Below are 24619 nucleotides of genomic sequence, written 5' to 3' on the forward strand. Positions count from 1 at the left end.
ATTTGGGTATGGCGATAGCGTCCACCTGATCGCCGAGCCTCGGGGGCATGCCGGTGGGCTCGTGTACCTGTGGGCCGGGTGGACGTTGACGTGCGTGTGATTCTTGTTCATGCCAACTTTACAGGCTATGTCGGGATAAATGAATGGGGGGGGGGGGGTATTGTGATCTGCCGACAACCATTGGCAATCAGGTCGAGCTTATCATTCATTTTTCTTCAGACTTGGTTTCTATCCGCCATAGAGCGATATATACTAGAGAAGTATTGGCGTCAGACAGCCTCGCTTATTGTTATTTGGCTTTTGTGTAATATTCTCTTTGAATTATTTGCTGTCGCTGCCTTTGTGTGATGTTCTTTTTTTTATTTTTTTTTTTACCTTTCAGATTTGAACCAGTCCACCTTGGTAGTGTTTTAGAACTTGTACCCAGCAAATATTAGAAATCCTCTGTTGTTAATCCCCCCTCGGACTTTGGTGAGGCTGGTGTGACTGTAGTCTAGCATATGCTATGTTGAGCAAGCCTCCGGGCAGTGCCAGCCTCCTTTCCTCCCTCCAGGACCAGGGCTAAACCTCTATGGATATACAGTCATCATGGTGAAGCTGGCAAATCCTCTATACACGCAATGGATCCTGGAGGCCATCAGGAAGGTTAAGAAACAGAAGCAGCGCCCATCGGAGGAACGGCTTTGCAACGCGGTGTCCACGTCCCATGGTCTTGACCGGCACACGGTCTTGGAGCAGCTAGAGCTCAGTGTTAAGGATGGAACAGTTCTTAAGGTCTCCAATAAAGGGCAGAATTCTTACAAAGACCCCGATAACCCTGGGAGATTCGCAATGACTAAAACTACCAGGCATCACGGACGCCCGGAGGGTGTGGACTGGCATCGGCTCTTGAGGAGGGCACTGGAAGGCTTGTCCGAGCCGGGGGGCTCCTCTCTGAAGAGCGTCGAGCGCTTCCTGCGGAGCCAGAGGGACGTCGCTGCCGCCTTTGGGGGCAACACCGGCGCGGCGTTCCACCAGCAGCTGCGGCTTGCGGTCAAGCGGGCCCTGGGCCACGGAAGAATTGTCAAGGAAGGCTCGCTGTATAAGCTGAATGCCAAGGCGGTAGAGAGCAGGCACGGGTGGGAGTCCCTGGCCTCGCTGCCCCCTGTATGTCTGCTCCCTCATGAAAAGGACAAGGTAAGCTGATTTGTGCGTTAAACCAGCAAAAGCGATACTAGCCGTATTGGCGTTTATGTTTGACTGACCTCCAGACACGCAGGTCTAAAGTGTGAGTGTGCAGGTGAGTGGAGCTTTCGGCTCTCTGATTTCATTTAATGTTATGAAGGTTCGACTCTGGTAGATCCCTGCGTGTGTAGCTCCCCCCCCTGCGTGTGTAGCTCCCCCCCCTGCGTGTGTAGCTCCCCCCCCTGCGTGTGTAGCTCCCCCCCCCCTGCGTGTGTAGCTCCCCCCCCCTGCGTGTGTAGCCCCCCCCGCGTGTGTAGCCCCCCCCGCGTGTGTAGCCCCCCCCCGCGTGTGTAGCCCCCCCCCGCGTGTGTAGCCCCCCCCCGCGTGTGTAGCCCCCCCCCGCGTGTGTAGCCCCCCCCCGCGTGTGTAGCCCCCCCCCCGCGTGTGTAGCCCCCCCCCCCGCGTGTGTAGCCCCCCCCCGCGTGTGTAGCCCCCCCCGCGTGTGTAGCCCCCCCGCGTGTGTAAGCCCCCCCCCCCTCCCCGCGTGTGTAAGCCCCCCCCCCCTCCCCGCGTGTGTAAGCCCCCCCCCCCCCTCCCCGCGTGTGTAAGGCCCCCCCTCCCCGCGTGTGTAAGGCCCCCCCTCCCCGCGTGTGTAAGGCCCCCCCTCCCCGCGTGTGTAAGGCCCCCCCTCCCCGCGTGTGTAAGCCCCCCCTCCCCGCGTGTGTAAGGCCCCCCCCCCTGTAATGCATAGTTCCTTCAGTGAATAAACAATCCGGCTCGCATAGGCCTTTTAATAAGGTGAAAACTTTTCTTCTTTAAACAAATGCTTTAAGGAAAGGGGTTTATTCTCTAAATCTCCGGTTCAGCTGAAACGTTACTCGGCGGGGCTTTCGTCCTGCCACACGGGCCGTTCGTGACACACGGCGACGTCCCGCCGTATCTCTGAAGAGTTAAACACGGATCGTGCCGCGTCTGCTGCTCTTCGGGCCGGCTCTTCATGCGCTGTTCAAGCCCGCGGTGGTTTTGTTGGTAGACTCCGCGGGGAAATGTCTCGTTTTGACCGACGTGTGAGAAGCCGGCTTCGCGGTTACCGGGTCCGTTGAACGCTGCTTTCCGCGAGTGTAATAGTTTGTACAACTATACTGAGAATAAGTTCGCAGCCTGTGTTCTTCTGCAACGCTGGCGAGTCCGGTACGCGGGAAACTCGAGCCGCTTGGTGGATTCGTGTGGCTGGCGGGGGTCGGCGACAGGCGTTTCTCCAGATGTTGAGCCGTCCCTGGAGAAAGTCTGCCTTTCGGATTGGCTGGAATTGCGCCCGGCGAGCGCAGGAAAGGGACGCGGCTCAACCAAAACTACCAAAGAAAAAAAACACCCGCGCTGTAATAAATACGGATTTAAGGTAACATTTATTCTTATGCTAACGAGCTGGTTTTGTGTAAAAAGAAAAATAATAATAATAAAATGTGAATCATGTCTGGAGAAAAATGATGTTAAGGGAAAAGTTTACTTATTAGTTGAAAGGTTAATGGAACCGTCTGTGCCCGACTATGTTATATATGTTATATATGTTATGTTATAAGAATTCTCTCGTGAAAATGTAATGATTATTCGCATCATGTAGCCGACCCGTTTCGTATGAAGCCCGATGTTCATTTGTTTAGCTGGTCGGGCCCCACAGAAGGCTCGCCGGCAGCGAAGGAGTTTTAAGCCTCGGCCGAGCTCTCTGTTTGCAGAATTTACGTTCTCGATTCCGAACAATTATGTGCCCATAATTAGCACCCGTTGCATGATACACATAACACGGCGCATGGATGATCGTTACCGTGTTATGAAACCATTGAATAAATAACTGGATATTGAAGGAAATGGGACAGTTCCCACTATGCTGTTCAGCAATCGGGAGTCTCTCTGCTTTTACTTCTTTATTCTGTTGCGGCGGGATCACGCGGTGTGTCGCCGGCAGATTAGTGGTATGTCTGACCTTTCCCAGCAGGGTTGTTGCAACCTGATAATTAACGGCTGTATGGGCTCTGGTATTGTCTTCCGACTCGTAAAGCCACCTCTGTTTGTTAGGTATAGCTGTGGATCGCTCGCCCCTTGGGAACGGAGAGGTGAAGATGGCTGGTTGCTGTAATTCAGGTATATTTGCCCCTCCGGGGGCAGTATGGTTGGGTTCAGACGATGGCCACGGTAATGTGGATTTGGGGTAGCGGAACGCACCTCTGTCGCGATACGGGCATCGAGGAGCGTGCAGGCATCTCTTTGATATATATATATATATATTTTTTTTTACACTTTACAGACCATGCGTTGGAAATGCCCAGTGTTGGTTTTGGGCTTCTTTCAGGTGGGTGTTTGCCGATAATTCGTTGTGAATTTTAAGGACTCCAGTCCGGCTCGGCCCTTCTTGCTTCTTCGTAATGCATTGTAAAGTAACCACATCGCTCATCGAAGTCCTTGCTAGTACTGCTGGTCTTCAGACCTTAAACTTGGCCTGAACAGTTTGGTGGATACACTAGGTTGGCCCATTACACAAAAGAGAAATGCAGCAGCCCCCCGGGGGGCCGTAGCCGAGTCTATCCAATCTGTTTACTGTATGTAGACCAGCACGGTCAGACTCTTGACTGGCCTCCGCTTGCTGAATCCAATGGGTTCTCTGATGGCATGAAGCCGGTATCGGAGTTCTGCCGGGGGTAACTTGGTATGTTGGGCTCTGGGTTGGTCCATACACGGCCCCCTGTGCTGCTAGTAGATTGTAATTCTGCCTGCGCTTCTCCTGTTATCGGGAATCCCGATCCTTTGTATTTCTCCTGTGATTGATGATCAGATAAATGCTTGTTTAACCGAAGCGTTCCAGCGTTTGAAGTTTTATGTCCGGCTCTTTAAACCCTCGTCTGCTCTGCTAGATGGTAACGCAGTGCAGCGCCCGCTACCCGCACCCGGCAGTTACCTCGCTAGGATACCCCGTTGTACAGCGCCGTGGCATATGAAGCCACTATATAAAAATAAATAAAATGCTTCTTCATTTTAGGAGACCTTCTTTTTTTTTTTTTTTTTTTTTTTTTTCCCTCTCAGTAGAAAGTTAGCAATAGTGTTAAACATCTCCGTCCTGGCAATAATTAAATAATTCAGCTGGGGGTATTTATTTGTTTTCCGCACCACTGGGTGGGTTATTGATAGAAATGACTATAAAGTAACCCAAAAGGCCATAAGCAGCAGCGTTTTAGGGGTCACAAGCGTCGTGCGCAAGCCTTGCTGCACCCGGTGAGCGGTTAAAGCAAACGACTTTAACGGAAGCGGCTGGCGGCTCTCCTGCCCGTGGCGCGCGGCGCTCCTCGCTGCAACCCCAGGGGCCACAATGTGCGGTCGGTTTCGGTGTTATGTAAAGGTGTGAGGAAAGATGCATTGAACTCCCGAGCGGAGGGACTGTGTATAAAGTAAAATTCTTGCCATTCCCTGTCACCGTGCGAGCCGCAAGCGGTTGCCGGCTGTGATAGGTCTGCGAGTCACGTACCGGTCACTAAGAGTCAGGAGCCTCTCGCTGTCCCTCTTCCAGCGAGGCTTTATCTCCTGTAGTATCAGTGATGAGGAGGCTGTCGGATCGATACAAGGGACAAGCTCGCCGCTGGTGTGTGCGACGGAGACGTATAGTAAACTAATACCACATAATACAAAAATGTCCGCCCGGGGAAGCATGCGGGTTATTTAGCGTTTTTCTCTTGTTTCGTTGCCTTCTTTGCTGTAAACGCGCGGCTAGATTTTCTCTGCTTGGCGGCAGCTGCAAACCGGGGGCCGAAAGCATGGGGTTTTTTGGTTTTTTTTTTTATATTAATTTTTTTTTTTTAACCCCTGCAGCCACAGCGGAGGGTTTAAGCGTACGGCGGCGTTCGGATGCCGCTCAGGTAGGTAGTGCTTGCAGCGAGCGAGCGGCGTCCTCGCGTGTTATTTATAGCCTCTCTGCGGTCTCTGCTCGCTGTGTTTATAGAACGTCACAGATTGAGAGACACTTCCCTGCTCCAGCCTCCTCCAGACATCTGTTTTATTGGGCTTTCTTGTTCGCTGCCTACGTGTTCAGCCGCTGGCTTTTAGGAGCAAAATGCGTCCTCTCCAAATAACTGTCCGCCCCCCCCCCCCCCCCCGGCAACCTGCTGGAGATTCTGGAGCTTAATCGTGGCCTCGTCATGAAGGAATTTAACGCGCTGAAAGGACATCTCCGACACGACCAATAAAGCTGCTGTATTTATTATAGCATCATCATACTCCGGAGCGCTGTACAGCGGGTAGACGTGACATGACAAGTAGTAGACTAGAGGTATAGACTGTATGATTATGCAGATTCAGCAGTGTTATTTTGGCTTGATAGAGGAAGATTAGTATATATGTGATGAACGCAGTTCTCCTATTATAAGGTCAGGGATTGGCAAACTGTAGGTCGCCGTGGCAAATAGAAGCCACTTCTGGGCGCCCAGGGCTGTGCGGGACAAATGGCTCTGCCATATTGAACCCCGCACCCTACACATCACAGCGGGGAGCGCACCTAGTGTGGTCACGTACTGCACATCAGAGTTGGTGTATATGTATAGAGCTGGAGTATCAGTGTGTGTATATGTATAGTGCTGGAGTATCAGTGTGTGTATATGTATAGAGCTGGAGTATCAGTGTGTGTATATGTATAGTGCTGTGAGTATCAGTGTGTGTATATGTATGGTGCTGGAGTATCAGTGTGTGTATATGTATAGTGCTGTAGTATCAGTGTGTATATGTATGATGCTGTAGTATCAGTGTGTGTATATGTATAGAGCTGGAGTATCAGTGTGTGTATATGTATAGTGCTGGAGTATCAGTGTGTGTATATGTATAGTGCTGTGAGTATCAGTGTGTGTATATGTATGGTGCTGGAGTATTAGTGTGTGGATATGTATGGTGCTGGAGTATCTATCAGTGTGTATATATGTATAGTGCTGGAGTATCAGTGTGTGTATATGTATAGTGCTGTAGTATCAGTGTGTATATGTATGATGCTGTAGTATCAGTGTGTGTATATGTATGGTGCTAGAGTATCAGTGTGTGTATATGTATGGTGCTAGAGTATCAGTGTGTGTATATGTATAGTGCTGTAGGATCAGTGTGTGTATATGTATAGTGCTGTAGTATCAGTGTGTGTATATGTATGGTGCTGGAGTATCAGTGTGTGTATATGTATAGTGCTGGAGTATCAGTGTGTATATGTATAGTGCTGGAGTATCAGTGTGTATATGTATAGTGCTGGAGTATCAGTGTGTATATGTATAGTGCTGGAGTATCAGTGTGTATATGTATAGTGCTGGAGTATCAGTGTGTGTATATGTATAGTGCTGGAGTATCAGTGTGTGTATATGTATAGTGCTGGAGTATCAGTGTGTGTATATGTATAGTGCTGGAGTATCAGTGTGTGTATATGTATAGTGCTGGAGTATCAGTGTGTGTATATGTATAGTGCTGTAGGATCAGTGTGTGTATATGTATGGTGCTGGAGTATCAGTGTGTGTATATGTATGGTGCTGGAGTATCAGTGTGTGTATATGTATGGTGCTGGAGTATCAGTGTGTGTATATGTATGGTGCTGTAGTATCAGTGTGTGTATATGTATGGTGCTGGAGTATCAGTGTGTGTATATGTATGGTGCTGGAGTATCAGTGTGTGTATATGTATGGTGCTGTAGTATCAGTGTGTGTATATGTATGGTGCTGGAGTATCAGTGTGTGTATATGTATAGTGCTGTAGGATCAGTGTGTGTATATGTATAGTGCTGGAGTATCAGTGTGTGTATATGTATAGTGCTGGAGTATCAGTGTGTATATGTATAGTGCTGTAGTATCAGTGTGTGTATATGTATAGTGCTGGAGTCAGTGTGTATATATGTATAGTGCTGTAGGATCAGTGTGTGTATATGTATAGTGCTGTAGTATCAGTGTGTGTATATGTATAGTGCTGTAGTATCAGTGTGTGTATATGTATAGTGCTGTGAGTATCAGTGTGTGTATATGTATGGTGCTGGAGTATCAGTGTGTGTATATGTATGGTGCTGGAGTATCAGTGTGTGTATATGTATGGTGCTGTAGTATCAGTGTGTGTATATGTATGGTGCTGGAGTATCAGTGTGTGTATATGTATGGTGCTGGAGTATCAGTGTGTGTATATGTATGGTGCTGTAGTATCAGTGTGTGTATATGTATGGTGCTGGAGTATCAGTGTGTGTATATGTATAGTGCTGTAGGATCAGTGTGTGTATATGTATAGTGCTGGAGTATCAGTGTGTGTATATGTATAGTGCTGGAGTATCAGTGTGTATATGTATAGTGCTGTAGTATCAGTGTGTGTATATGTATAGTGCTGGAGTCAGTGTGTATATATGTATAGTGCTGTAGGATCAGTGTGTGTATATGTATAGTGCTGTAGTATCAGTGTGTGTATATGTATAGTGCTGTAGTATCAGTGTGTGTATATGTATAGTGCTGTGAGTATCAGTGTGTGTATATGTATAGAGCTGGAGTATCAGTGTGTGTATATGTATAGTGCTGTAGGATCAGTGTGTGTATATGTATGGTGCTGGAGTATCAGTGTGTGTATATGTATAGTGCTGTGAGTATCAGTGTGTGTATATGTATAGAGCTGGAGTATCAGTGTGTGTATATGTATAGTGCTGTAGTATCAGTGTGTGTATATGTATGGTGCTGGAGTATCAGTGTGTGTATATGTATAGTGCTGTAGTATCAGTGTGTGTATATGTATAGTGCTGTAGTATCAGTGTGTGTATATGTATAGTGCTGGAGTATCAGTGTGTATATGTATAGTGCTGGAGTATCAGTGTGTATATGTATAGTGCTGTGAGGATCAGTGTGTGTATATGTATAGTGCTGGAGTATCAGTGTGTGTATATGTATAGTGCTGTGAGGATCAGTGTGTGTATATGTATAGTGCTGTGAGGATCAGTGTGTGTATATGTATAGTGCTGTGAGGATCAGTGTGTGTATATGTATAGTGCTGTGAGGATCAGTGTGTGTATATGTATGGTGCTGTAGTATCAGTGTGTGTATATGTATAGTGCTGTGAGTGTGTGTGTGTATGTTTAGTGCAGGAGTCAGTATGTCTGTTGTATTGCAGCGCTATATTCAGTGTGTATGTGTTCATAGCGTTAGTGTGTATTTTTATATATGTATAGTTTTGTCACCAGTGTGTGTGTGTTTGTTGAGTAGTATGTGCATGTGAGAGCGGTCTTTATATTACAGTACGGCATTAGCGTGTGTCAGCGTGTAGTGTGTGTGTGTGTGTATGTGTATACATGAGTGTAGAATCTTGGCGTGTGTTACGGGAAGGTGTGTGTGAGGATTACTGTATGGTGTCAGTGTGTGTGTAAGAATAGTGGTTAAACACACCAGCTTGAGTCTTTATGGTGTAAAATACCTGTTGCCGTGAAGGGGTTAACTGCGGTACTGTGCAGAGTGGTGCGGCACTGAAGAAAGTTGTGTTTTATGTTGTATTTCCCCCATAAACATCCTTTAACTGCAGACCGTGGGGGAAATAAATGAAAATAAAAGCATTATTGGCTCCTACATTTTTGTGCTGCCACCCAGATCCACCCCAATTTCCACATTTTGTGAAAATGTTTAGAAACCAAAAGTGACGCTGGTGATCAGGCCATAGTAGCAACTACATAAAAAGGCAAAGACTGAGCCTATGTAAGCGTATGCGGCCCCGTCGGCGCGCCTGTAAGCGTATGCGGCCCCGTCGGCGCGCCTGTAAGCGTATGCGGCCCCGTCGGCGCGCCTGTAAGCGTATGCGCCCCCGTCGGCGTGCCTGTAAGCGTATGCGGCCCCGTCGGCGCGCCTGTAAGCGTATGCGCCCCCGTCGGCGTGCCTGTAAGCGTATGCGCCCCCGTCGGCGTGCCTGTAAGCGTATGCGCCCCCGTCGGCGTGCCTGTAAGCGTATGCGCCCCCGTCGGCGTGCCTGTAAGCGTATGCGCCCCCGTCGGCGTGCCTGTAAGCGTATGCGGCCCCGTCGGCGCGCCTGTAAGCGTATGCGGCCCCGTCGGCGGCTCGGCATACTCGGGTGTCTCCAGCCCTCTGTGCTCGCGTTCCTGTGGTCCTGGTCGGCGGATGGAGGGCATCTGCTGTGACACCGGGCGGGTGAGACGCGGGCGGCCAGACCTTACGGGGAAATCGATGCCTCAAACACAATGTCCGTTTATTAACATTAATTAAAACTAGTGGTCTGTCCTTTTATTTGATGGCCCGTGGCTTATAATCCGTTCGTTTGCTTAGAGAGGCGGCACCGCGGCTACACTATTGGGCAATACGCTGTCACCTGTGTATAGATCCGTGTAGTTTCCTCTTGCTGTCTGAAATGCAAAGGGTTAATGCTGTACCAGTACCGAAGCCGGCCCTGTGTACCGTGCACACGTAGGGGGGTATGTGTACCGGGACGTACAGGGGGGTATGTGTACCGGGACGTACAGGGGGGGTATGTGTACCGGGACGTACAGGGGGGTATGTGTACCGGGACGTACAGGGGGGGTATGTGTACCGGGACGTACCGGGGGGGTATGTGTACCGGGACGTACAGGGGGGGTATGTGTACCGGGACGTACAGGGGGGTATGTGTACCGGGACGTACCGGGGGGGTATGTGTACCGGGACGTACAGGGGGGGTATGTGTACCGGGACGTACAGGGGGGGTATGTGTACCGGGACGTACAGGGGGGTATGTGTACCGGGACGTACAGGGGGGGTATGTGTACCGGGACGTACAGGGGGGGTATGTGTACCGGGACGTACAGGGGGGTATGTGTACCGGGACGTACCGGGGGGGTATGTGTACCAGGGGGGTATGTGTACCAGGGGGTTATGTGTACCGGGACGTACAGGGGGGCCACATCAAGTTTTTTGTTTTTTTTCCTTCTTCTTTCTCCTGCGTTTTCCGCCCTTTTCATTGTTTCTTTGTTTTTCTTCACGAAAAACAGATTTTGTCCTAAACTTGGCAGAAACGCCCTGTAAAAAAAATAAAAAAATGCTGTTTCCTGAAGCCACTGGCAGCGTGTGCTAAAAATCCCTCAAATTCCCCCCAAATCCTTTCCGTGTTTAGGAGTGTGTGTGAGCGCTGCCCTGCAGCCGTGATGTGGCTCGTCGCTGTGTAACCGATCCTCTGTGGTGTGAATAGGGGGGACGCTATTGAGTTTACACGCGGTATACACGCAATATACACGCGGTATTCACTGTGGTCGCGGTGAGCGTTTATAACGAGCGTGTGTTTCTGTGTGTTTGCAGCCGGTAGCCGAACCAATCCCCATATGCAGTTTCTGTCTGGGAACGAAGGAGCATAACCGGGAGAAGAAGCCGGAGGAGCTCATCTCGTGCGCAGACTGCGGCAACAGCGGTGAGTACGGAGGTCTACCGGGAAGCGGTCCGCCGGGTCACACAGGGGTGAGCCGCACCCCACTCTCTCTCTCTCGGCTCAGTGATGTGAGTGGAGTACGAGGCCTACAAGCCGTGCCCTGCCACTGATGGCAAAGAACCCCGAGCCAGGATGATAAGAGCTTTAAATTAAGACCCCCGGCCAATAAACAGATTTATAAGAATTACTGGGAAATTGCGCAGTACCCAGCGTGTGACTTCATCGTTATACCGGAATATGCTGCGGCGAAGTACTGTGAGCCAACAGAACAGAGATAACGCTTTTAACTTGGAGACAAAAGGTCGGGAGGGTCCTGGCCAATAGAGCTTACAATCCAGAGTCTGTGATAACTGTCACTGTTTGCCGTTCACGATTGCGGGTGTAGTACTCTTCTCTCACCACTGGGTGTCGCACCGGGATCCTCGTGCAATTCCTTCCAGAGCCTGCAGTGTTCCTACACACCAGTGGGTAAAAGGGACCGTCTAATGTCCCTGACATCCCCTCTAAAGAAGACGGCGTGTTGTTTTAACTCTGTCCCCCTGTCTGTGAGTGCTTTAATGTGCATTCTTCCGAAATGGGGGGGAGCACCTGACACAGAAGCTGCAGCCATGCTGCAGCAGCTGCCCTCCACCACAAATTTGCTGCCTGAAGCCAGTCAGTGGCCCTAAAGCACTCCCATTGAAATTGAATCCTTGTCACGTATGCAAATAAGCGTGAAGAGACCCCCGTCTTCAGCGCCCACCGAACCAGCACTGACTGGCAGTTCCCATGCCACGCGCACGGTCCTGCCCTACAAATGGCCGAGGGCGGGGGATGGGGTAAATGCGTATAGGGTGGTCCCTGCATTTGCGAAACAGGCACCCAGAAAGAAATCTGTATATATTAAGGTATTTTCTAAAATTGACCCCCCCCTTCTAAACTGTCTGCCACAAAATTAATGCAAAAAAAGAGAATAATGCTAATATTTTAAAATCTACCTTTTGACTGTAGAATGGGCCTTAAGATGTCCATTTATTGTGTTTGCGGTGGAAAGATTCATGAAATGTGCAAAAAGCGTATATATGACGTTTATCATTCTGTTGCGTTTTTTCATGGATTTTCTCTTCCCCCGGCTTAGGTCACCCGTCGTGTCTCAAGTTCTCCCCCGAGCTAACAGTGCGTGTGAAAGCCCTGCGCTGGCAATGTATCGAATGCAAAACCTGCAGCTCGTGCCGCGATCAAGGCAAAAATGCTGTGAGTATCACCTGCCGCGTTCCCTCAGCAGTAGGTGTCCCGTTTCTTCTTCTCTGCACATATTTGCAAATGTCTTCTTTTTAATTTGTGTTTAACACCCTAGTTCTTGCCTTTTAAAATTCCCTTTGTCATTGGGCATTATCTGCTAAGGAGGGAGTGTGCGGGAGTCGGCCACTTCATTTTTTATTACCGATATTTTCTGGCAGCTGCACGTTAGCCGCGTTTGTCCTGATCTACTAAACACTCTGCGTGTTATGCGGCCTGTGTTAAGCAATACAGTGGCTTAGAGAGACTGGCTAATGAAAGTCAATAGAGGAGCGGACTTCATTAGCGTTGCTGTAAAGCAGCGGCTCAGTGTGGTGATCGAGAAGGGAGGGTTCACCCAACATATCACATGACCGTCAACAATGGTGGCCTCCAGGTCTGGAAGTTTATTGGAACAGAATTAGGGGACCATTTGTTTGTGGGATTTCTCCCTTTGATTTCGCAACACTGTGAAGGGCCGCCCCATTATGGTGATCCTGCAAGCTGATAATATATATATATATATATATATATATATATATATATATATATATATATATATATATATATATATAATGCATAACTGTTACATTGGTGGCGTTCCCGTCACTGGACAGGCATTATACATCGTCGGGGCCGGGGAAGCTGCCCCCCCCCCCCCCCCCCCCGTGTAACCTGCACATTTCATTTATCTGCTTTTATTCTGTTATTAACCCCTTTATTGCTGGTTTTTTCTCCCCCATCTCTTCCAGGACAATATGCTGTTCTGTGATTCGTGTGACCGTGGCTTTCACATGGAGTGCTGCGAGCCCCCTCTCACGAGGATGCCAAAAGGTGAGATCTGCGCAGGTGATATATAATATAATATAAGTCTTGGATAAGGCTTTATTATGTGAGCTCTAGTTTGCTGTAAGCTTCCCCCCCTCACGCTGCCCCGTCTGTTCCAGGCATGTGGATTTGTCAGATCTGTCGGCCAAGGAAGAAAGGTCGGAAATTACTTCACAAGAAGGCCGCGCAGATCCGCCGGCGTTACGCCAACCCCATCGGGCGTCCCAAGAACCGCTTAAAGAAGCAAAGCGCGACGTGAGTGTCCAGACGCACCTTTCCCTTCTGTTTCAGCTAAACGTGGGGGGTCTTGGTGTTAATCCTTCTGTGATGGATCCCCTCTCGATGCGGGGGTCGTGCCGCCGGTGGAGCTTTTATATCCTGCTTCGATGTTATACGAAGCGGCATACAGGGGGTTTAAATCACTTAAATGGGCATTCCAGCCGTCCTTTGCACTTTAATGCGTATGATAGCCGCGTCCCTATAGAAATAATGCAGCAGGAACCCCATAATGCATTTTAACTTTTTCCACCCCCTCCCTGCTCCTTGTAAGATGCATTTTATTAAAGTACTTTGTGGGCAGCAACCATCCATCTGAAAATGACCAGAATGCACCCGTGAGAGAGGACCGATAACGCGCTATTATTTTCACGTAACACAGAGCAGTTTGTTGACTGCGTCGTTCTTTGTCCGCAGGACTAAAGGCCCGTTTGGGAAAGGCCGGGGGAACCCAGGCCGAGGGAGAAAACGCAAGCTGTCCTCGTGTACGTCGTCGTCGTCGTCCTCAGAGGAGGACGGTAGGAGTTCAGATCCTTCCGTGAGTTCTGGTACAGCCGTCCCCTTCAACAAAAAAACCAAGGGTCTCATTGACGGATTGACGAAGTTCTTTACTCCCTCACCTGATGGGCGTAAGGCACGGGCAGAAGCACTTGACTACTCCCTGCAGCGGTCACGGAAGAGGGGCCCACGCAAGTCTGGCCAGGGGGACTGGGGTGAGTGATGGGTTGGGGCAGGGGCACTGGGGGTGAGGTAGGGTTAGGGGCAGGGGCACTGGGGGCGAGTAACGGGTTGGGGCTTGTTATGAATAAGCTGTAATAACCACCAAATACAGACACGTAGTAGCTGCCTATGACAGCACGAAACGCGTCGGGCTGGAGGAGCCTCATCTCCATAAATATCGTTGTAAATATGGATCATAAATAAAAGTGGAATTTACGTCTCCTGGTGGTGAGCGCCGGTTTGCCCAATCTATATGCCAGCTATTAGCCGGGCTTACCGTGTATTTATTCACATGGATCTCTCTCGTGAGTGGTGTGGGAAGACCCGTTTAGGCGATCTGGGCCTCTCCAGCTGTTCATGAGTGAAACCTGTGTATATGCAGGATCTGTGATTTGCATACGCGGGGCGTTCACAGTATCTCTGCATTTAACTTAACTCGATATAAATTATTTTTTTATTATTATTCTAAATCAGCTCTATTATTTTAATTACTAGACAATCAAGACGGTTGGGACAGCAAGCTGGATGGGGATGATCAACTTGGCATGATGTCCGAAAAAGAAATTGAGCTCTTCCAAAATATCCAGGAGCAGGCACTGCAGGTACGTAGCGCTCGGTCCCGTCCTTTCACGTTCACCTGTTTGCTGACCGCCGCCGTACAATACTTTGGCCTGTGTCAGAATTTGGCGGGTTTCCTGGAGGACTCGCTATAAGTCATGCAATGCCCTCCATCTGTATTATTTATTTTTATTCACGGTCAAAATGTCTAAAGAGTTGAACGTTTCAGCTCTCTGGTTTCGCTGGCGTAATAAAAGGGCAGCCCCGACGAACTCCTGCATTTATTGCATGTCATCTCGGCGATGATGTTATTATGCTATGCACCATGCAGGGCCCGCTCAGCCCTTGTGGCAGAAGCTCCCTGATCTTGGCGATACCAGGGAGGTGCGGGTTTTCAGTGATCCGGTTGGAGTGTTTGAGCCGGCGTGGGTGTAGTGTGCCGGGAGGGAGCGTGACACGGAGAGAATTTATGGCTCTGCTGGGCAGCTCCCATCTCTGATGACAAAAAGCCCTCAAGGACTTGCGCTCTTGGCGGTCGAGTACTCCAAAAAGCTTGAGACTCATGGCTCCTTGTGCATTAAGCCCTTCTGGAGGGATTTATTGACTTCTGGTTTACTTTGCCCTAACGGATCGTCGGCAGAGCCCGGTTGGTGCGTCGGAACTTCACCTCCCGTCACCTGCGAGTGATGGACCGATGGCGTTAGAGCTCTGACATCTGCTTCCAAGGACGCTTCTCTTTGTTCCTTTGGCTCTTAAACACCTCTGTCTGGCTCCTGGTTTCCACGCTAACCGGTGATTCAATGGAAATCATTAATGCTTGTATTGTTGAGCGTTCCAGTAAGTCCCGCGCGTCCGGTCGCAGGTGGGCCAAGGGGCTGATCCCTATTCCCACCTTTACTGCCCTCACCGCTGCCTAACTTTTAACCCTATTGATGTCACAGCATAGCGGCATAATATTATCTTTCTACTTTGTGTTTTTTTTTTTTTCTCGGGTATTGGTAGCCCCAATCTAACGGCGTAATAAATTATTTTGTGGGATTTGATGTGGTAATCTTTGTGGATTGAATCCCAGCTCTTAGATCTATTGGGAGCGCGTCTTTTTCTGTTTGTTTCTCGGTTTAAAGTCTCTCGCAGACCCCTTTTTGTAAAGCTTTATAAAAGAATGTAAAACGATTCTTTTTTTTCTGGCATTCTGTGACGTTTTAAGGTTGTCGCCGGCACCTGGTTGCGCGGCTTCGCCAAGATCTCGCTAAGTACTCTAACAAGGTCAGATCTGGCGGGGGCGCTTTTAATCTGGAATAGAGTGGAATATTTCGGGCACGACGCGGGGCGCCGATCGCGCTGCGCACGTTTTTAAAGCACTTGTTCCACATCATCATCATCATCATCACCATCATTTGTTCAGCAAACTTCAGCCGATCTACAGCTTTGCTTTTTCCCCGCGGACTCCGTCAGTCTCGCTTTCTTGGTCACTCGTCTGGTACTCCTTTGGTTAATCGTAGTTTCCATCCAGCTGTGCTCGTACCCACAGGAGAATCCACGGCTCCTGTCACCTAGTCACAGGGTGGAGGGGGAGGGAGAGGAGGAGGAGAGAGCCCAGGGGAGGTCAATGTGAGGGAGAGAGACAAACAAGACAGAAGATTAGAGGGAGGAAAGGGGAGGGCGACGAAGGCTCCTCGTGTCCCCCAACTTTAGTAGACGCTTAGCGCCATGTGTAAGCAGCTGTATTGGAGTCCTGCGAGCGCTCTGACCCTCGGCATCCAGCTGGAGGAAGGGTCCGAGAGAGAAATAAGAGCCCCCCGGCACCTCGTTCAGGTCAGTCGCCTTTATGGCTGGTGACATAACGTTGGCACCGAGAAACATGCGCGGTGTGTGCGCTCTTTAAACCGGTACATGCGTGCCGTCGGCGTGTACGTTTAACTTATTACGTTGCGGAGAGGGCAACATTCTAGCTCTTCCTCGCTTTTCAGGAAGCTTTCGGTGTTTTTTGTGTCTTTGGTTAAATGCGTAACACTGAGTGATGGCTGGAGCTGTCGGTAACTGTACAGAAAAGGTAATAGCGACAGACCGGAGAACGAATTAACGCCAGCCTTATAAGCGACAAGACGTGCCGGGTAGAATGGTAGTTGGAGTATTTGGGTAATATAGACAGGCTAGGAGGACTATATGGAGTTGAACCCGGGGCTCTATAAGGTCCATGATTGCGATGTGTCTGTTTCTTTGTTGCCGCTTAAATGGCGATGTCGGATTTGCTAACTTCCGCTCCTCTGTTCTGATATCCTAATTTCGCCGAACGTATGATGTATATATTTTCTGCTTTCTCTTGCAGAGAGTTGGAGTCAGTGGACCTCCAGACCCACAGATGCGCTGCCCATCAGTCATAGAGTTTGGGAAATACGAGATCCAGACGTGGTACTCCTCGCCCTACCCTCAAGAGTACACAAGGTGAGGCGTCCCTAAAATTCCATCTGCCTAATTCATTAAAGCTCCTTCTTCCTGGAGTAGAGCGGGCGTCCGTTCCGGATGCAGCGAGATGCGTCGTCGTCATTTTAATTTGTGACGGCAATGATCTGTTTCTGCCCCCCGACAGGCTGCCCAAACTGTACCTGTGTGAGTTCTGCCTCCGTTACATGAAAAGCCGCACCATGCTGCAGCAACATACCAAGAAATGCAGCTGGTACCATCCGCCTGCCAACGAAATCTACCGCAAGGACAACCTTTCAGTCTTTGAGGTGAGCACAGTGAATAACAGCAGCTGTTCTTACCCAAAACATTTTCCCATAGTGTGTCTTTACCCCCGCCAACCCCCCCCCGTGTCAGTTTTCCTATTTTTTGTTCGGTTTTTCATTCATTTGATGTCTCCGGTAGCTTCTTTTCCACATTCTGCTTGTTCATTTGACTCTTATGACATTTTGTGGATCCTCCTTTACTTCAGGTGGATGGAAAGGTGAGCACCATTTACTGCCAAAACCTCTGCCTCCTGGCGAAGCTCTTTTTGGACCACAAGACTCTGTATTACGACGTGGAGCCTTTCCTCTTCTACGTGCTGACGCAGAACGACGCGAAGGGCTGTCATCTTGTTGGATATTTCTCCAAGGTGAGCTTCCAGGGCCCACCTCGCCTGCACCTGTTCTTTAATCACCGAGCGGGGGCTTCTCAAAGTAGGTTACACGGGCAGCGGTATTTCTCCTGAAGCTAATTCCAGGTGGAAGGCTGACGGGGAAGAGTAATGGGGACTCGTGATTGTATGGCGGAGACACAGTTTTCTTGCTGAGCTGTATTGTAGGTCAGACCACACGTTGAGTTCTTCATCCTATTCTGGAGGTCTAGACAAATGCGATGAAGCAGCTATCTTCCCAGAAGCGCCCCGATAAGGAGTCTCCATTATTCCTGCGTATCTGTGTCCGGGGCGGACGGGATATTGGTCTGACTGATCCAGGGTGCTCCTGGTAGAGGTGGGGTGCCAAGATCTGGCTGTTCTTTCCGCACAGGGAACACACGGATGTTTTTAGCATGTTTGGACAGGCAGGACAACGGGGGGGGGGGGGGCAATCATGGGACATATAATGATTTGGTGCTAGAAATGGGGAAGATGTGCCAAGTATTTTAAGCTGTGCCATGTTGCATGATGTCAACTCTGCTCCACGAGGTCACTCTGGCCAGTGCTGCTCGACGAGTGTCTGCCATGCTCCTTTTTTTTTAACTTAGAAATAGGAATTTGGTATCTCTGGGACAGAAAGGAGTGTAGTTGAGTAAAACAAAAACCCAAAGATTATGTAGACTGCTCAGTGTCCTAGCGCATAATGTTGGGAAATTGTCCATTCTCTCACCTGTAACATTGTATTCGTCTCTTCAGGAGAAACACTGCCAGCAGAAGTACAACGTGTCCTGCATCATGATCCTCCCTCAATACCAGAGGAAAGGATACGGCCGCTTTCTCATAGACTTCAGTAAGAAACGCTGACCTCTTCTTATTGGCAAAGTAGTATTGTGGGGTATGCTGAGAAAATGGCTCCCGACTCGTCCTTTGGTGGCAGGTCTGAGTTTTGACGTTGGAGGGGAGGGTGTAGGACGTTTGACTGATATATGCATTCAACAAAAGTATTTAACAACCCAAGTTGCTATTGGTTGAGCACAGACTCGCCAATTTGATTCTCATTTGCCTGTTAAATGTTGGTTCCTTCCTAACATATTTTATCTTTAAAGGTTACCTCCTGTCAAAGCGGGAGGGACAAGCTGGTTCTCCCGAAAAGCCGCTGTCTGATCTCGGACGGCTGTCATACATGGCGTACTGGAAAAGCGTGATACTTGAGTGTCTGCACCACAACCGCGATCGACAACTGAGTATCAAGAAACTTACCAAGCTTACTGGTATCTGCCCCCAGGACATTGCCGCCACCCTGCAGCAACTGCGCATGTTGGAGCAGCGAGGAGATCGGTAAATCCCTGCTCCCGTATCCCATGTAACTTTTTCTTTTATGCCTTTCGCCCCCACCCCCCATTATATTCCTGTCTCATTCCTGAATTGCCCTTTCTTTTTTTTGAGTCTTACTCACGTCTAGCCTGTCTCTTTTTAACATCTGTCGTAATATTTACTCATTCAGGGTTGTTTTGGTACGTCGGGAAAAGCAAATCCAGACCCACGTGAGCCGCTTGCAGGCCCGGCCACGGGAAGTGGAAGTGGACCCCGAGGCTTTGAGGTGGACCCCGGTTATTGTCACAAATTCTGTAGTATCGGATGATGAAGAGGAGTCCGAAGAGGAAGAGGACGAAGAACATCCACAGAGGCTGAAGGACAACGGTGTAAGTACCGCACAGAGGTTGTGACGGCGGCTGTGTGAAGTGCGCATGTAAAAGCGAGCAAAAGTACGTCTTTTGTAGTTTGTTTTGAAATGGTTATGGAGCCCAAGGAAATAAATCTTCTCTCCACAGTTTCTAGATAATACTTTTTAGGTTGTAATCTCACTTCATCTTATTTCACTTAACACGGTTTCTCGTACCGTTTACCCGTAGCAGCAGATCCTGAGAGGCATGGACTTTAAGGATTTTAAGGAGCGAGACACTTGTCCTGTCTTGGAGAAAGAAAAGAGTCCACCACCACTTCGCTCCTCGTCTCCGCCATCTCGCTACCCAAACCCTCTTCAGCTTCAGGATCTCTTTCGTGAAAGCTTACCAGCCAATAGACAGCCGGGGAGAGGTCGAAGAGGCAGACGTGGTCGACGAGGCCGTGGCCTCGGAGCTACTAACAGGGCCGCTGATCTTCTGCGACTTCTGGCCAGGGAACCTACTGGCCCTCCTAGACGCAACGGGGAAAGGGGTCGTCCTGTATCTCGGAGGGGTAGACTGAAGAGACTGGCGACCCCTCTTTTGCGTAGAGACTTTTTGGAGCATCAGGAGAGACTGTCGCAGCGCTTTGAAAGCGAGCGCCCACAGCTGAGAAGATTCAGTGAAAGCAGCGAGGAGGAAGAGGATGATGATGATGATGACGACGACGATGAGGAAGAGGAGAACCATAGTCTTCGCTCTGATTCCCCTCCTACTCTTACCAAACCCACACTTAAACGCAAGGTTTGTATAAAAACAAAAAACCCTTGTCGGAAATAATCCCTGGTCTCTTGTACTTAAATACTTCCTTTATATTCATGATCCAAACTCGGCGTGTATTTAATGGCATTATCACATTACACACATGAAATCAAAAAGGAGTTTTTATGCCCACATGTAGGAGGCCACTCAAGTGTTTTTCATCCTATGTCAGTGTTTTCCTAATTAAGCACTCATTGATTTGGTTGTTAATATATTCTTCATACATTTATCCCATAATTTAACATAAAAACAACCCACATTTTTAAGGAGCCTTTTCGGTTTCTGCGACAACAACCGTTTAGTATCAACTTTTGCCGCACACAATTTTAAAAAAAATTTTGTTATTTAAATGTATATTTGAACCTAATCTCCTATTTCCCTTTTGTGTTCCAGAAGCCCGGGCCGCACAGGAGACGCCGAGTGCGTCAGCGCAAGCACCGCCATAACAGCAGTGTCGTTACTGAGACCATTTCAGAGACCACCCAGGTTCTGGACGAGCCCTTTGATTCGGACTCTGAGAGGCCAATGCCTAGGCTGGAGCCTGAGGAGGGCAATGGTGTACCTTTCACCCCTGGTTACTTCCCCTACCTCACCCCGCATACCCTTCTTAGGCGTAACCGCCCATTAAACAAGAGGAGATTGAACAGCGAGCAATCACAAGGTACGGGAAAAGGCCTTGGCTGCAATGACACAATTCTCTCATTTTAAAGTTAGCTTTAAGTGAAGTAATTTTAAGTCTTTAATATATTTTTGGCGTTTTTTTGTTTCAGGGCCACCAAATCAACCCCCTGCCTCGACTGTGCGTTCCACAGAGCAGAGTGTCTCTGTACCCGAACCCTGTGCACCTGCCCCTATAAAAAAGAAAGGGTGGCCCAAGGGTAAGAGCAGGAAGCCCCTCCACTGGAAGAAGCGTCCTGGACGGAAACCTGGCTTCAAACTCAACCGCGATCCTCCTCCACCAGCACCCATTCATCCTCCACCCACCAGGCCAATCCGCAAGACAAGGACCAGGGAAGAAGAGCCTCCTGAAGAACTACTTCTGGAGAGAAAAGATCAAGAGGAGGAGGAGCGGCAAGCTGTGGTTGAGAAGACTAGAGAAGAGGAGGAGGAAACGGTTAATGATACCATTCAGCCAGCATCTCCTTCTGAAAGCAGCAGCAGCAGTAGTAGTTGTGGCGGCTCATCTCGGGAAGCTGAGAACCATCCAGCGTCTCCAGAGAGGCAGACAGAAGCTAGAGAGGAGGCACAACCCGTGGCAGAAGAGATTGGGCAAGAAGAAGAGGAGAGAGCTGAAGAAAAGGAGGCCACCGCGACTGCGTCTAACCAGCACGAAGACCATGATGCCGATGATGAGGATGACGGAGTGAAAGAGGTAGAAGAGAGTGAGGAGCTAGAGCAGGGACCTGCCCCCGAAGAACCGGTTCCACAGGAACCAAGTATTGTAAGTTGCAGAGAAGAGGAAGAAAAAGAGGAGAGCGGGCAAGAGGCCACAGACATGCCTGACCCTCCTTGTCTAGAGGAGGAGGAAGAAGAAGAGAGCCAACAGAAGGTAGATGAACAGCAAAAGGAGGAGGAGGAAGAGGACGAGGAAGGAGAGGGTGAAGAAGAAATCCCCCACACAGAGCTGGATTTGGAGACCGTGCAGGCAGTGCAGTCGCTCACACAGGAAGAGGGCAGTGACCGAGACGATGGCACGTATGGCGACTGTGAAGATGAAACTCTAACGGCCTGCCAGACTTTGCAGAGTTTCACGCAGGCAGAGGAGGACCCTCAGCTGGGCTTGTCTGAGGAGTGCCATCCTTCAGCCCACGGCAGCCCGATCTCCTCGGTACACTCCCACCCCAGCCAGTCTGTGCGCTCGGCTAGCAGTCCTTGCGTTCCGCCAGCCTTGGAAAACAACGGAGCTAGTGGGTATCCGCAGATCAGCCCAGACGCAGGATCCCTCTCTGCGCCTTCTATGCAGAATCTTGAAACGACCAGCCCGATGATGGATGTACCGTCTGTTTCAGACCATTCTCAGCAGGTTGTTGATAGTGGATTCAGTGACTTGGGTAGCATTGAGAGCACAACTGAGAACTATGAGAACCCCAGCAGTTATGACTCTAGCATGGGAGGTGGTAGCATTTCCTCGCAGAGCAGCTGTTCATATGCCAGTGGTGGCAATGCCAGTGGCGCGGGGGGAATGCCTTCCTCAGCTAGTCTGGCACAGAATGGCTGTGCTGTAAGCCAGCAAATGGCTGGGATGGCAAGCATGATGCAGACAACGCAAGCCTGTATAAAGTCGCCTCAGAGCTGTGCCTCGGAGCGGCCACCTAGCAGCAGCAACAGCCAACCGCCACCGCCACCCCCTCCACCGCCTCCGTTGCCCCCGCAGCAGCCCCAGCCTCCCCCTCAGCAACAGCCCCCTATGTCACAGTGCAGCATGAACAACAGCTTTGGACCTTCACCCATGATCATGGAGATACCAGACCAGAGCAATGGTAGCAACCTCAGCATTTACCCGGGGGATTTTGGTGCCGGGGGTTACTCCCAGCCCTCAGCCACCTTCAGCTTGGCCAAGCTGCAGCAACTTACCAACACTATCATGGACCCTCATGCTATGCCTTACAGCCATGCTCAGGCCGTCACCTCCTATGCAAACAGTGTGTCCCTTTCCAATTCAGGCCTTTCCCAGCTCACCTCCTCCCACCCCCTGGCGGGAGCACCCCAAGCACAAGCCACCATGACACCTCCCCCTTCAATGAACCTCCTTCAGTGCAACATGTCAGCGGGCAACTTGGGCATCCCTCATAGCCAGCGTATTCAGAGCCAGATGCCCGTCAAGGGGCATATATCCATTCGCTCCAAATCTGCCCCACTGCCTGCGGCTCCATCCCCACACCAGCAGCAGCTATATGGGCGCAGCACGCCGGGCATGCAGCCATCTGCCCGGGCACTCACCGTCCAGCGGAGCATGAACATGGGTGTCAACCTAATGTCCACATCGCCATACAACGTCAACACCATGAACCCGCTCAATGCCATGGGCGGCTACCGCATGTCCCAGCCTATGGTCAACAGCTCTTATCACAGCAACGCAGCTTATATGAACCAGACAACACAGTATCCCATGCAGGTTGGCATGGGCATGATGGGTGCCCAGGCCTATACCCAACAACCTATGCAGCCGAATCCCCATGGAAATATGATGTACACACCACCCCCTCACCACTCCTATATGAATTCCCCTGCTGTACCCAAACAAACTCTCAACTCTCCTTACATGCGGAGATGAGGGGGGTGGGGGGCACCGCTTCTCTTCTACCCATGCAGACTATAAATACGGCCTTTTATACTGACAGGACTTTTATTCCCTCTCCCTTGTATCCCTTTGCTGTAGATTTAATATTATATGTTTTTTATTGTTATTTTATTTCCTCCTTACAAAAAAATATTTTGTGGGGCTGAACTTTTCTTTTCTGTAGAAAGGTTTTTTTTTTTTTGTTTTTTTTTCTGTTCATTTTATCTTTCACTCTCTCCAGTTTATACAAAAGTGTCGGCGGAAAAAAGATTCCACCTTATCCCCCTTTCCAACTTTTTTTTTTTATATATATATATGTATACAACGGAAAGCAAAAAAAAATAAAATATAGCAGATATAAAAAAAAAAAAACAACAAAAAAAAAACAGTTTAGCGGAAAATCGCACGGAAATAGGAAAATCTTGTTTTTAGCAATCGAGTTTAAAAGAAAAATTTTAAAGACAAAAAAAAATTCTAACCCTGTAGCCTTATTCCGTCGCGGGCTTCAACACAGCTGCGACAATTGTATACTTTCAGCGTGCGTCCTCTCCTCTATATTTATTTTTTTTTCTCTTGCTCCTAACCCCCCCCCCACCTCCCGAGTGATGTGGAAGAGAAGAGACTTTTAAATACCTGGGGAGGGTAGCATCGGGACAGTGCACCTGCCCTCTGCCGAGCATGATCAAAACCTATAAACTCACATGGTATGGTCCAGAACGTCACCTGCGTCCCTTTCTAGTCCGAAGTGGCTGTTGGCAGAGGGTGTTCTGAGTTGTAGAGCTGCGGGATGCCCTAATCCTGGCGTTTTAACATTTTCTAGATGTATCGTTATCGACTTCGAGTGCATCCGGTCAGAGCGCGTGTATATTTACTAAAGTTGCTTTTAATGGTCCGCTCGATGAAGAATAGAGGGGGCGTTTAGCCGGCGCACCGTGCTGTACTCGTGTCCGAGATCCCAGTGTTTTTAATCTGATGACGTACGGTGCGAGTCCCCAGATCTGCTGCCCTGTCCTTTCGCCGGTTCTCCGCAGAGATACACCGTGGCGTATGGGCCCTGATCTGACGTCCTCTGCCGCTAACCTGGAGATTCGTCTACTTGGGCGAGAGAGCGAGGCGAGCAAGACTTAAGGCGGCTTTCACTAGAATCTTTTGTCCATTGCCCTGCTTACCCATCCTAAAATATACATTCAACCTACGTCATCCTTCCTTTGGTTGATAATAATGGACACCACCCCATTCGCAAACCTTTGGCTCCGCTACTCCTTGGGGGGGGGGTTAAATATTTGGGGCATGGTCTTCACCCATCTATTTTTCCATTTGGATAAATAGATGGCGTTAGAGGCTGGAATATCATAAAGAACGCGTTAGTCTCCATATGCAGAAACAAGCGTACGTATTTGTGTTGGATGCGATCGTGCGAAGTGTCGGGGCAGAACTATTTCCCGTATGCTGCCAGTCTGCGCCCCCGCCTCTCAGTATTTGCCCCCCCCCATAATATGCACGCATGCTACCAGCCCGAGC

At 49.5% G+C, this 24619-nt stretch overlaps 1 protein-coding gene across 1 annotated transcript; it reads left to right on the forward strand.

The window, feature by feature from the left end:
• The first annotated feature begins 588 nt into the window (after positions 1–588).
• LOC149277568 (histone acetyltransferase KAT6A-like) lies at positions 589–23092 on the forward strand. The gene is made up of 17 exons (XM_089502713.1): positions 589–1176; positions 10467–10575; positions 11711–11826; positions 12603–12684; positions 12798–12933; positions 13372–13667; positions 13737–13742; positions 14170–14276; positions 16562–16677; positions 16823–16964; positions 17168–17329; positions 18089–18182; positions 18439–18670; positions 18837–19035; positions 19246–19800; positions 20212–20479; positions 20589–23092. The coding sequence occupies exons 1-17, from the start codon at positions 589–591 to the stop codon at positions 23090–23092; spliced, it is 5712 nt and encodes a 1903-aa protein (XP_089358839.1).
• Positions 23093–24619: the final 1527 nt, after the last annotated feature.

Source organism: Sceloporus occidentalis, unplaced genomic scaffold, assembly GCF_023333645.1.
Source record: "Sceloporus occidentalis isolate IW3139 unplaced genomic scaffold, rSceOcc1.0.p SCAF_209, whole genome shotgun sequence".
NCBI lineage: Eukaryota > Metazoa > Chordata > Lepidosauria > Squamata > Phrynosomatidae > Sceloporus > Sceloporus occidentalis.

Excerpts from the sequence above, each read along its gene's own strand:
- LOC149277568 (XM_089502713.1), top strand. The coding sequence starts at position 589 with ATGGTGAAGCTGGCAAATCCTCTATACACGCAATGGATCCTGGAGGCC. Across the intron at positions 10,576-11,710 it reads CGCAGACTGCGGCAACAGCG|GTCACCCGTCGTGTCTCAAG; the intron begins GTGAGTACGGAG and ends CCCCCGGCTTAG. Across the intron at positions 18,671-18,836 it reads TTGGAGCAGCGAGGAGATCG|GGTTGTTTTGGTACGTCGGG; the intron begins GTAAATCCCTGC and ends TTACTCATTCAG.